At 39.8% G+C, this 12,383-nt stretch overlaps 1 protein-coding gene across 2 annotated transcripts in view; it reads left to right on the top strand.

The window, feature by feature from the left end:
- The window catches only part of itsn2a (intersectin 2a), a 49,340-nt gene that overhangs the window by 6,912 nt on the left and 30,045 nt on the right, over positions 1-12,383 (top strand). For both annotated transcript variants that reach the window (XM_085431627.1, XM_085431628.1), the window contains exons 2-6: positions 1,675-1,746; positions 10,395-10,487; positions 10,587-10,650; positions 11,044-11,219; positions 11,310-11,525. In XM_085431627.1, coding sequence (XP_085287753.1) covers positions 1,740-1,746; positions 10,395-10,487; positions 10,587-10,650; positions 11,044-11,219; positions 11,310-11,525 — 556 coding nt within the window. In that variant the 5' untranslated portion in view covers positions 1,675-1,739. The remainder of the gene's footprint in view (positions 1-1,674; positions 1,747-10,394; positions 10,488-10,586; positions 10,651-11,043; positions 11,220-11,309; positions 11,526-12,383) is intronic.

The following is a 12,383-nucleotide window of genomic DNA, read 5'->3' as shown; positions in this document are numbered from 1 at the left end:
TCCAGCTGTTGATTTCAGGTGAAGTTGAAGAATCTGGACGTAGTCCTCCTTCTTCATTATTTCATCAAATTTGTGCATTGTACCAGTAGCAGTGGCAGCAAAATAGCCCAGAGCGTGATGCTAACACCACCATGCTTAGCAGCTGGTTTCATAGGCTTGAAAGTAGGCTGTGCGATATGACCAAAATCTCATATCCCGATATAACACATTTATCGTCCCGACAACGATATATATCACAAAAATTCTACATTGTCTGTAAATTCTGTGAATCTCGGGCAACTTGACTTGTGTCAAGTGTTTTCAGCTGGGCGTCCTGTACCCGGAGTCGAGTGATTGACCGATGCAGGCCAAACTGCATACATTTACTATACATTTTTAGACATACGGTAAGTTGAAACGGACGCAATTTTTTTTGGCCTGTTCTAAGGTTTATTTGTTAGCACCTGACGGCTCTTTTTAGCTTCTCATCTGTAAACACTGTGCATACTATTTCACGTGATTCAGTTTATTTTGAAAAATCTCAACAGGATCTTCAGCTTTATTGTGAAAGGTTTATGTGGAAAATAAGAAAATAAACAAGCGGACGGCGGAGCCATGCGATGGTTTTACCGTCGCATAAAAACAGTCGCTTGTTCGTTCATAGTGTGGTTATATTAAATATAAGAGAAAGAGAGAACTTTAAGAAATAAATTCTGCAGTGACCATCAAAACAATGAAAAAATATTGCCGATAGACGTTTTCATATCAGCATCCGATATATATCGTTATATCGAACAGCCCTACTTGAAAGCCTAACTTTTAGTCCTCCAAACATGCCTTACACAAACAGTGTTTATGAGTGGATCAAACCACTTACACATAAAGCTAGTTTTCCATGTTACCTGCATGGGCTTATCTGCTCCTGGGACTATGCCAAAGATCCCAACAATTAATCTCATCAGATGGGCCAGGCTCCCTGTTGGCATACCACTTTAGATGCTGACTGCACCCAAACAGTGATAAATTCTTATTGTTTTCAAACTGTACTTGCTTTATTAGAGTCATATATCTATATTTATCTCAGTAAAACACAAATATTTGTCTAAGAGCATCCATACGCCTTATTAAGGTCCAGAAATTTGTATTATTACATAGTATACAAACGAGATACATAGAAAGCAAAATGTCACAGACAAAATAAACAAGCTGATACATCAAGATTTCCAAACTACAGTCACCATCTGTAATCTCAGAGCAGGCAGTAATAAAAGCAGCCTTTCTCCCAGACCACTATCATTTCTTCCCCCAGTTCTATTCTTCAGCTGTCTGTCCTCTTCTTGTGTACTGCTCCGTGCTGGCATTGTCTGTAGGCCTTCTCTGTTATTTGGTCCCCATCCTTTTCGTTTTCTCCTCTGCCTCTTCCCCTCCTCTGTCATCCCTCACCATGTTGGCCACTCACTCTGCTTTCCTTGCTTTGTTAACAAGGAGCTGATTTTTTTCCCTTTTTTTTTTTTTTTTGCTCCTGCATGGATGTGTATCATTTCTGCCGTCTTCCCCATTCACACTTGCATTGCTTGCATTCCTCACTTATACCCCCCTTGCTTCGTGACACACACACACACACACACACACACACGCTCAAATGCACACATAACACACTCACATCTCTCTCTCTCTCTCTCTCTTTCTCTGCAGATGTCTGAGGGCTTGCCAGCTGAGTAGAGGACTTCCCTCTCTGCCCGTGCTTTCCACCTGCAACCATGAATGGTAAGAACACTTTGGTTTTTTTGTCTTTATTGGACATGTGTTTGAGCTCATAACATCTCTGTCTATGCTAGGCAGATCTGTGGTTCTGCTGAGACAATAATGAGGGCTGGAATTTACTTTAAAGGGCAGAAAAAGGTCTGAGACCAATAAGCGGCTGTTTGTGTTATGCCTCATTCAACTTTAATCTCTCCCTCTGGCCGTCCTCCTGCCAAGACCGAACATTCGAGCGCATCTGCTTTGTGCTTTGGTCAGCTTGAACTCCTTTTTTTTGCTACGAGTGACTGCTTGTTTTGACTGTAACGTGTGAGGTGTGAAATCATGTTAATGGGATATTGATCTGCAAACAGAGACAAGGCTCAGGCTTTAAGTAAAACCATCTTTAATCCTACTTTTTTGGGGGGGAAGTTATTGAGCTGTAGCTTGTACAAACCCCTGCTGGAAAGAGGGTCAGTCTAAAGTAATATGGCAGGATTGTCTTCATTAATTTTAAAGGTGTTTATATGCACTGTAGTTGCACGTCAAACCAAAACAGGCATTTCAGCAGCAGCCTGTTTAGCGCTCCAGACTAACTCTGCTGTCTTGCTTTGGTTCTGACTTTGACTTTTGTATCTTTATAAACCCCATCAGTTTCAAAGAAGTGATTTCTGTGGACTTAGATGCATGCACAGTTGGAGTAGCGATCCAGAAACTTGACCAGATACAAAGGGACTGGGACTTCATTCTCTGTGGAGGACACTGGGTTCACTATACAGTACTATGCAAAAGCCTAGAGCTGCCAGTCCTTTCTTTATATTTTGCTAGGAAAGTGGAAAATAGTTGCAGTGATTTATTGAAACGTGCAAACCTACATGGAAATTCAGTGTTTAAGGTAAAAACAAAAGTTAATAAGCTTGAAATGATAGCTTTTAAAAAATAAAAAAAAAGATAATGTAATTGTAAAATGGTTCTTTCAAAATAAGTGTGACTGAATTAAAAGATAGTAAAATAGTTTCATAATCTCTGTTTGATTTCTCATCCCAAGATATCAGCAGCAGCAGATCCTGTATATCCTGTATATTCATTAACATGGTGAATGGTACTCATGGCCATTCATCAATGATCAGTGGTTGTGACAATTTGCATATTAATGATTAAGAAACTGACATCACAGCAAATGTACTCTTTGTAAGGTTGGGAAAACCTGCAGTCAGCTGAGACTGAAGAAGTCACTTGGATGAGTGACAAACTGTTTCTCCCTTTGAAAACACTACTTCACATGAACAAAATAAACTTTCTGATGATTGAGCATCAGAACTGCCACAAATACTGTGGTGCGCTCCACATGATACGACGTCAAATTCAGCACAGGACACTTGCTGCAGATAAAGCCCCAAACCATGATGGAGCCTCCACCATGTTTTACAGATGGCTGTAAACTAGGACTGCAGCTATCATTTATTTTAGTAATAAATTAATCTAATGATTATTCCATCGATTAGTCGAGTAATCGGATAAGAAATACTTTTGTCTTATTGAGCAATAGTAAATATTCAAAACAGAAAAAATACTTTTAAAATATCCTGATTATTGTTTTCATTTTAGAAATTTGAGTGTTTTTTGTTTCATCTGTCAACCCCCCCCCCCCCCTTGTGCCATATGAAAATTTCTTTTTTAAGAAAACATTTTCTTAAATGCAAAAATGTATAAATACTCTAAAGTAAAGTCAAATAAAATACATGTGCAATCAAAACTAAGTCATAAAAAGTTCATCTTCACTTTGACTTCTTGGAAAGCTTTTGAGTTTTTGTACGTGTGTTTCTGCATGTTTAAGTGTTTGCAAGCCTTTAAAGGAGAATGTGGTGGCTATAGTGAGGAGAAGCGAACATATCAGTGTTCTGAAATTGGCCCTGTGCTTTGATGCAACGTTTTTGTGCTGCTGAAAACACGAAACACGACAGTATGATGGTGTAGACCTTAATTAATATTAACAATAATTCAGTGTCCACCCTAAAATCCCTCAGGCTCAGCGTTTTACTGGCCCATGGACATTTTTATTGGCCTGCGAAAAAACTTAAATTTTTATATCTTTAAATATTAACACAATTTAATTGAGAGAGTATTTTATAGAAATTCACTTTCAGTCTAAAAATGTTATAACCCCTTGAAATAAATATGGTCTAGTGCATACCATGCCCCCCTTTAGACTCACCCCTGTTCGAGTCCATGTAAAAAAGGATGGCTGCCGTCAGCTTTCAGCAAACTTTATAATTTAATTTGGTGTCAGACCAAGTTAAAAGTTCATCTGCATATTTTAATACAGCTTCTGGAGGATTACTGCAGATTTTTCACTGTGGATGACAGCGTGACAGCGGATGGAGCAGCTACTGAGTTGGCTATTTTGGTTTTTTTTCTCTAGTCAGAGTTTGTTGATGGGTGCTCACTTTTTCCCAGTAAAGTTTTTAAAGGTCATCTTCCACTGTTCATTAAACAAAATGTTGAAGCAGAGAATTTGTGTCGAAAAATTTTTGTAATCGAATTATTCGAAATACTCAATGAATCGTTGCAGCCCTAATGTAAACAATCCATGTTCTGCCTTTCTTGATTCCCTCAGAACCATCACTCCAGAGTCCAGTTCATGTATATTTTGGCACACCTCAGCCTCATACCCATTCCTCTCTGTTAGCCTTCCTTAAGAATGACATCTTGACAGCCACCCTTCTTCAGTGAACTGTAGATGGATCAGCTGAAGGGGTTGATGTATCTGTCAGGTCTTTGCCTGGTGTGTTTCCTATTTCTTAAGGACATGAGTTTTAGATGCTGTTCATCTAGATAGTTTTAGGTTGGCTATTATGTGTAGACACAACACTAGTTCATCTCTTGAGTTAGGGGCCATTTTTTGTGATTCAGTGATTCATACATCAGTGTTAGGTGGCAAACAACAAATAAAAAAAAACAAAAAACAAGTAAAAACAAAACATTCCTGTGAAAGTGGTCCGGTACAAGGACTAGATTGAAGAAGAGAAAAAGCAGTGGAATGAAAGAAAAGTTTAAAAGACCTTCTGCTCTAGAAAAGGCTCAAGAGCACATTAAAAATGACAGGAAAGTCTATCTAGCTGCTTTCTGTGTGTCTGTCTTTGTTATTGTTCCGAGTTGAAGGTGATTCAGCGTTTTTGCCCTTTCTGTGAACCACAGTTCTCAGTAGTGTTTGTGTGTGTTTGTGTGTTTTGTCTTCATCCTTTGATCGCAGAACATAGTTACCGTTCCTCAAAGCCCTCTGTGGAAAACCCCTAAGAGGGAATGTGTGTGTCTGCGTGTGCGTCTTATCTACACACCTAATTTTTCAGTCTAACAGAGCACCAAAACGCACAACTACCCTCTCTCTGCGCTTTAATCCCATCCAGCTGAATGGCACGGAGGGGAGAATCAAGAAACATGTAATCGGTATATGATGAGCTCCTCCGAGGGAACATATTATATGGGAGGCAGAGCTATTTGCGCTATTACACTCTCATTAACACAGTGAGCCTGCAATGAGGCATTTGCACAGTCATTAGTCAGTGAATTTTAAAAACAGGTGAATTTTATGCAACAGTCGTAGAGGAGAAGTGCGTGTTTGTGCGTACACCGAAGCTTTGCAGAGACTGTTGATCCAATGCAGTTATCTGAACCATCAACTTGTCCTCCCCGGGTGAGGTGTTTGATATGTAAATAGTTATAAAAGCAGTGATGTGGTTTCCCTCGGAGTACGAGAGCTGGGTGTTTGGGGTATTGACTCGAGCGTCTCCTTAGGATTTAGCAGCCACCTAGACAACGGCACACAGGCTGACAAAGGGAAGTGAAAGCACACAAGGTAAAGGCGGCTGAGTAGGTGAGCCGTGGTACTGTTGGTTTAATAAAGTCTGTAGATGATGTTGCTGTGGATCCTGTTCCGTAAGAGTTAGGGACGTGATTTTTTTTTTTTTCTGTTTGGTCTCAATAATGTCTGAAGGTAGATTTTCAAAAACTTCTTGTTGTCATTAAATTAAGAAAATACCTGCTATTACCTGCTACTGGCAGGTATAGAAGACAACACAGTACACTGACTCACACTGATACCGGCTGACTCAGTCATGGCAGTACATAACACTGAGCAACCCCTCTTTTCTATATATTTTGCTTCCAAGGAGCCAGACTTTATTGTAATTTTTTAAAGTGCTCTTGAGGCTTTCTGAAGGTCTTTTTAAATGTTTTATTTTTACATTGACTGCTTTTTGTCTCTTTTTCAGTCCAGTTCTTGTACTTGACTACTTGCTTAAAACTGACCTATGAATCATTCAATCACAAAAAGGCCCCTAATTCAAGTTATGAACAAGTGTTGTGTCTACACATTACAGACTTGAGTTGAATCTGTGAAAAATGTCAGAGATGACACAGTGACAGGCATAAAATAGTTTTTCTGCACCAACAAGGTGATTCCCAAATAGGTGTTAGATGAAAACCTGGCATATGTCAGCATGGTGTGGATTTGTAGGCCTATAAAACTACAGCAGACGAACGGCATCTAAAAGTTAATTTCTTGATAAATGTCCTTGATAAATTGGGGAAAATTGTCTGACTCTTCTGTTGATCCATGTACTCTTCACTCAAGCCTCACTGGTCTCAGTGGAAGGGTGGCTGTCAAGAAAACTTTGTTAAGGAAGCGAAACGGAGAGAAAAGGCTAAGGTATGCCAAATTACACAAGAACCAGACTGCATTGGAAAATCAGTGTCAGCAGGTCTGATGGAGTGATGAATCCAAATTAGGATTTTTGCTTCGAATTTTTGTCAGTATGTGCAGAGGAGGTCAGACGAGAGCGGTAAAACTGAGTGTCTACAGTCTTCTGTAAAAGCTGGTGAAGGCTCAGTCATAGTTTGAGCCTGGACTTCAACATGACGCAGTGTGGACTAATCGTGACAGAGAAATGAACAAAAGGCAGCCAACACCAACAAAAGTGCTTTTTAAAGTCCCAGACAACTCCTCTTGATAATTACTTAAAAATGTTGCACGAAAGCTTGCCTATGTCATGATCTGTGTGCAGCAGGCAGGAGTGGAGGACCAACGTGCACGACTCAAGACAGCAAAATTAAACTGAGAGTGCAGCTTTTATTGCTGGACAGCAAAAGAACAGAAAACTAAATACGCTAGGAATCACAACAAGGTTTAACAGGCAGACACAACACACAGCCAGGTATGAGGGTGTGAACGTACATTAACGAGGTGACACAGGGCTTAAATACACACTGGAGTAATCAGGAAATGGGAGACAGGAGGGAAACGCAGCTGGGAGAAATCAGACTTAACAAGACAAGGGAAGCAAAACTAGACACACTGACATGAGACACGGACTTTCAAAGTAACACAGGAAACACAGCAGGCGCAGACTAGACACCGAACTACACTAACACAAGGATAATAATAATAATAGTCAGAACAGCACAACTAAGGAATCAGAACCTAAACCATAATACAGAATAATACAAAAACACAAGAAAAAGAAGATGCTGGGTCAGAATGACCCAGAACCTTGACAGCCTAAGCGTGCCATGTTAGAATTGTCTGTTTATGCCTTACGTAATGAAACTACTGCACACATTTCTCATTTCCCCAATAAAATATAAAGAAACGAGGGTGACTCAGTACTGTACGGCCTTATTAAAAGCATAAATCATATTCAATCAAATTAGTGTAAAATCCTTACATACCCAATCCACATTTCATAACAAGTGCCTGAAATTTGCAAATACTGTGAATATGTATCAAGAGTGTGGAACCCTGTGGTGTTCAGTGTCAGGTTATGTATACTAGTAAATCGTAACTGTACCATCTTTTTATCAGGAGTCATACCGAGTGGCCACATGTTTCCAGTATAAGTATCAAGCCACAGAAGACCCCTATGGATTCGGTCATGGCTGTGTAAGAAGCTTTGCAGTGCCCCACTTACTCACATAGCATTCAGCCCTCACTGACACACAGACTGAATCGACTGACAGGCCTGTGGATGTGGCCATGCGAGCTACATGTCCCAGTGGCACTGTGCTAAATCTCGCCTTCCTTTTCTTACCTACAATAGCTTCAAATGGGGGCTTTCACAGCCAATGAGACAATGTGAAGAATACTCACATCTCTGTGAGAGATTAATTACTTTCTCCTTTTCATGGCAGCATTTTGCTGACGGTGGCTAAAAGTGGGTCGGCCGCTGTGTGCTGCTAACATTGGCTTTATCAGGGGGAAAGCGTCCACCTTAACAGGTGTTGCTGGTGGTGGTTTCGGGCGGTTTGTGTAGACACTGAAACCATATCAGAGGTTTGGCTAGAATATTTCCTAACAAACAAACAAACCATTATCAGTGTTTGATTGTATCTGCTCCCACTTTTAGAAAAAGACATTGGATCTTCTTGCTCTTAACTCTAAAGTTGCTCTACTTTCATTTTCTGGCTACGTAGCGTGCTGTTACTGAAGCTCTACACTCCATTGTGTCAGTCTTCTGTATATGAAGTATGTTAAGCAAAGGTCAGTGGATTGTTTGGGTTAGAGCTAGAGTGGAAGCTCCATCATGGGCAGGGTGGTATTTCCTGAAGCACTTGAATAAATTAGAGCCTGGAAGCCATGTCTCTGAAGACAGGATCCCGTAATCGCTCAAAAGACCTTCTTTTTTTTTTTTTTTTTTTTATACTAATATTCTGAAAAGACAGTTTTTGTCTGTTTGAATATTTTATAATCGACTAGAGTGATTAGATTTTGAGGTGTCTTTCAATATTTCTCTCCTTTTACTATAATAATATAATATTATTATATTTAATATAACAATAAGAAGTTGATTGTTATCTTTGAGACTCTAGCATTTTCTGGTTTGAGCTATTTTTATTATAAAAGTGAGAAAACGGGTTTGATCGTGATCCTTACTGCAAGTTAATGTTGCCTTCGTTCCCAAACTAGATCCCACTTTATTTATTTATTTATTTATTTGTGAAATCTTGGTGCACATTTTGCTTTATGTCTGTACCACCGTGATCAATATGGTAACAGCTGTCAGCACGAAGAAAGCGCATCTGTCGAGCAGAGAGTGATGAGCTTAAAAAAGAACACGAAAAAGTTTGTTTGTCCCAGTTGAGTCGTGTTTGTGTCGGTTTCCCATTCCAACCTGTTTCTAGATTCGCTGCATTAGCCTAGCGTCACTTCTTTTATACACCCCTCTCCTTCTGTACGCGCTTGCGAGGCTCATTATCTGTCATTGTCTCCTTATCTTCATCTGTTGTTCAGTTGCTGCGATGAGGGGAGAGCCGTCGGTGCATACCGTCAGTTCTTTGCCACAAAATGTCTTCAAAGCTTCCAAGTTCCGTGAAAGAAGTTTGAGAGAAGGCGTAAAATATGTCCCGATTGTGTTATGGTTGGATGGATTCAAGCTCTTCCTTTATGATGAATTGATTATTGTCCTTGAACATAATCGTTCACTCCCCCGCCGTTAAAAGTCGTTCCGTGAAATTGAGGAAGACTTGAGTTTCGAATCGGTCACACAGCACATCAGACTTCATCTTTAATTCATGGCCAACCCTCAACTTACCTTGAGATATGCAAGAGTGCAGCTGGGGTGAAAAAAAGCTGACTGGACATTTTTATACATTAATCATCATCGTGAGCTGCTTAAGAGAGTTTTCATCTCAGCTGAAAATCTCATTTGGATTGGAAATTATGCACACATTTTGTATGGTTTGGTAGAGGAATAAAAGACTAAGCTGAATTTTGTATTAGCGCATCTGCCCGGGGATCCATCGCTGACTTTAAATGTGTTTGAATTTGTTTGTGGAGACGGGTGGATCACTCCCCTCCCATAATAGCTTAAATTTGTAGAGCTTTCTTCTTTTATGTTCATTTTTCTTCCTTACAGATTATTTCAAAGTTCTGGGGGCTATACCAAGCATACCGCATCAATGCATCACTTGATATTGTGCATTTGTAGGACCACAGGTTTATCTAACTACTCGTCCAGATTTAATAGTGTTTAATGAAGCAGTGATGTATAGGCAAAATAAGAATTAATCGATTTTATGTGAGAAGCTGGGTGACTTTCTTTCATACTGAGATATAGTGCCTTTCTGGTATGCTTGTACTTTTATATAGAAAGTGTATTTGTTGTCTATATTAGATGCCATAAATTAGATTACAAGATTTTCAAGCAGCTCCACGCAAACAACATTTGTAACTGATCATTTAGATGGTGCCTAACAAATTTTTCGCCCTATGACAGCTGGGATAGGCTCCAGCGCCCCCTGCGACCCTGAAAAGGATAAGCGGAAGCGAATGGATGGATGGATGGACTAACAAATTTTATTTTTCTATTTTCCTTTCAAATAATTTAACTTCTTCAGATCTTTAAAAAACACTATAATGTACAGCACCCAGGAATTTAGATGACTCTTTAGGTTTGCCATTCAAACCTGGCATGCTGTTATGCATCCTGTGCAGAGGGGTTACAAGCAGACTCAGATTATTACTAAAGAGCCAAGGCCCAAAAATAGGTTGTGAACTCAAACTTGACTTCCTGCTATTACCAGCACTTATATTTTGTGTCAGCTGGACTCACATCAACAACATTAATGTCACTTTTTGTTTAGAATTTAAAATACCAAAACTGTGTCTTGATTTTGTCCAGGTGGAGCCAGTGTGTGGGCCATTACTCCCGAGGAGAGGGCGAAACATGACAAACAGTTTGAGACCCTCTCCCCCGTCCTCGGTTACATCTCAGGTAGGCTGTTCTCATAAGAAACAGACTGTTTAACGGGAGGTTGTGTCATTAGCAGTAAGTGAGCTGCATATGTTTTGTTTTTTTTTTGTTTACCTGCAGGAGAACAAGCAAGAAAATTCTTCCTGCAGTCCGGCCTGCCTGCTTCTGTCCTGGCTGAGATTTGGTAAGCACTGACTGACAACTTGACAAAGTTCTTGTCACAACTCAATGCTGAGCAGGAGCAAGTGGGTCAGTAGGTCCAAGATTTTGTTACACTGGCTTGCATTCAGCTTCCTGTTGAGCATTTATTTCCTTCACAGCCTGCCACACCTAGTAAACTATGTGAGTGAAGAGAGGGCGGGGGCGTCCTGTAATTAGAACTCGCTTTCTGTGTGTGTGTGCGTGTGCGTGTGTGTGTGTGTGTGTGAAATGAGACTGGAATTCAATCCCACCACAACCTTGTCCCCAGTGATTTTTTTTCTATTGTTTCAATAAAGAGGGAAAGAAAAATAGGAATGTACACTTTGCTACACACAGATCATTACATACTCCAGATTTTCTTCTTCCCCTCCTTTAGGAACTTAGCCGACATGGACAGTGATGGGAAAATGGACAAAGTGGAGTTTTCCATTGCTATGAAGCTCATCAAACTTAAACTTCAAGGACGCAACTTGCCCTCCGCCTTGCCAGTCGTCATGAAGCAGCCTCCTGCTTCCAATTGCGGTTCAACCGTCGCTTCCTCAGCACGATTTGGTACAAGCATGTTTTTCTCCAAAATTAGATAATTATGCATTTGAAAAAATTACAAAATGATTGATTTTTTTGTGTGTTTCCTCCATATAGGAATGGGTTCTATGCCAAACCTGTCAATTGGTCTGTCATCCATGTCAGCTATGTCAGCCATGCCCATCCTCACACCCATCCCAGTTAACCCCCCCATGCCCTCAATGCAACCCCTGTTGCCAACGCCTGTGACTCTGCCACTTATCGCCCCGCTTGGAAACTGTGGGCTCCACAACGGCACCCTCCTCACCCCACCACTCGTTCCTAACAACGCAGGTTGGTTCTGCAGTGGGAACCATTCTGGGCAAAACAAAATAGATAACGATCAATGGATTAGCTCCAGCAATGAGCCTAAAAGTGAACATAGGCTGAAGATATTGAGTCATGCTCCAGAGCCATTTCATTTCATTTTACTTAATGACGATATTTCAGTGACACACATCAATGTTATCTTGTTCACAAGCAAATAAAGCCACTGCAGTTGTAATCTGCTCATAACTTTGCACATTGCATAACAAGGTCCCATGACCTGATTGCACATATTGCTTGCATAAACCGATATTATAAATTCCTTTAAAAATGACACTCAGCAAAAAGCTGATTAACAAACCAGTATAGTAGGAAGATTTTACATTTCACAAAAATAAAACAAAGTACCAAAAAAATTAGAGCCTGACTAATTTATTAGAACTTATGAGAAAAAAACAATTTTAAATAGTCTCTTTATGCACTTTGTTACTAGCAGCCTGTCATAAATAGATTATGAATGGAACAAAAGATAGCTGTCGTCCAAAGAAGAGCTTTGAATGTAATTTCAAAAGCCTGAAGGCTACTTAAAGAAATTACCAGAAAGTTGACTTAAGATAATTTAGACTGTGTTGAAGACTAACGGTAATTTTGCCAAAAAGTGACTTAAAAACTTGTTTTAAAAAAAAACAATTATGTCGAATTATCGGCTTTTTAAATGACCAGTTATCGTCTTAAAAATCATATATCAGTATGGCTCTAATAAGGAGCATCCATTTAAATGATCAGATTGTTTCAGCTATGTTAGCCTAATCATATTTCCAAATATGTTCCAACTTTGAAACGCATACTTGCAAAACTTTTAAGTATCGCCACCATCTTCACCAC

Source organism: Copadichromis virginalis, linkage group LG15 (genome assembly GCF_057382275.1).
Source record: "Copadichromis virginalis isolate Kocher_CV1m ecotype Utaka linkage group LG15, C_Virginalis_male_GT1.1, whole genome shotgun sequence".
NCBI lineage: Eukaryota > Metazoa > Chordata > Actinopteri > Cichliformes > Cichlidae > Copadichromis > Copadichromis virginalis.
This window is presented reverse-complemented; position numbering and strand designations above follow the sequence as displayed.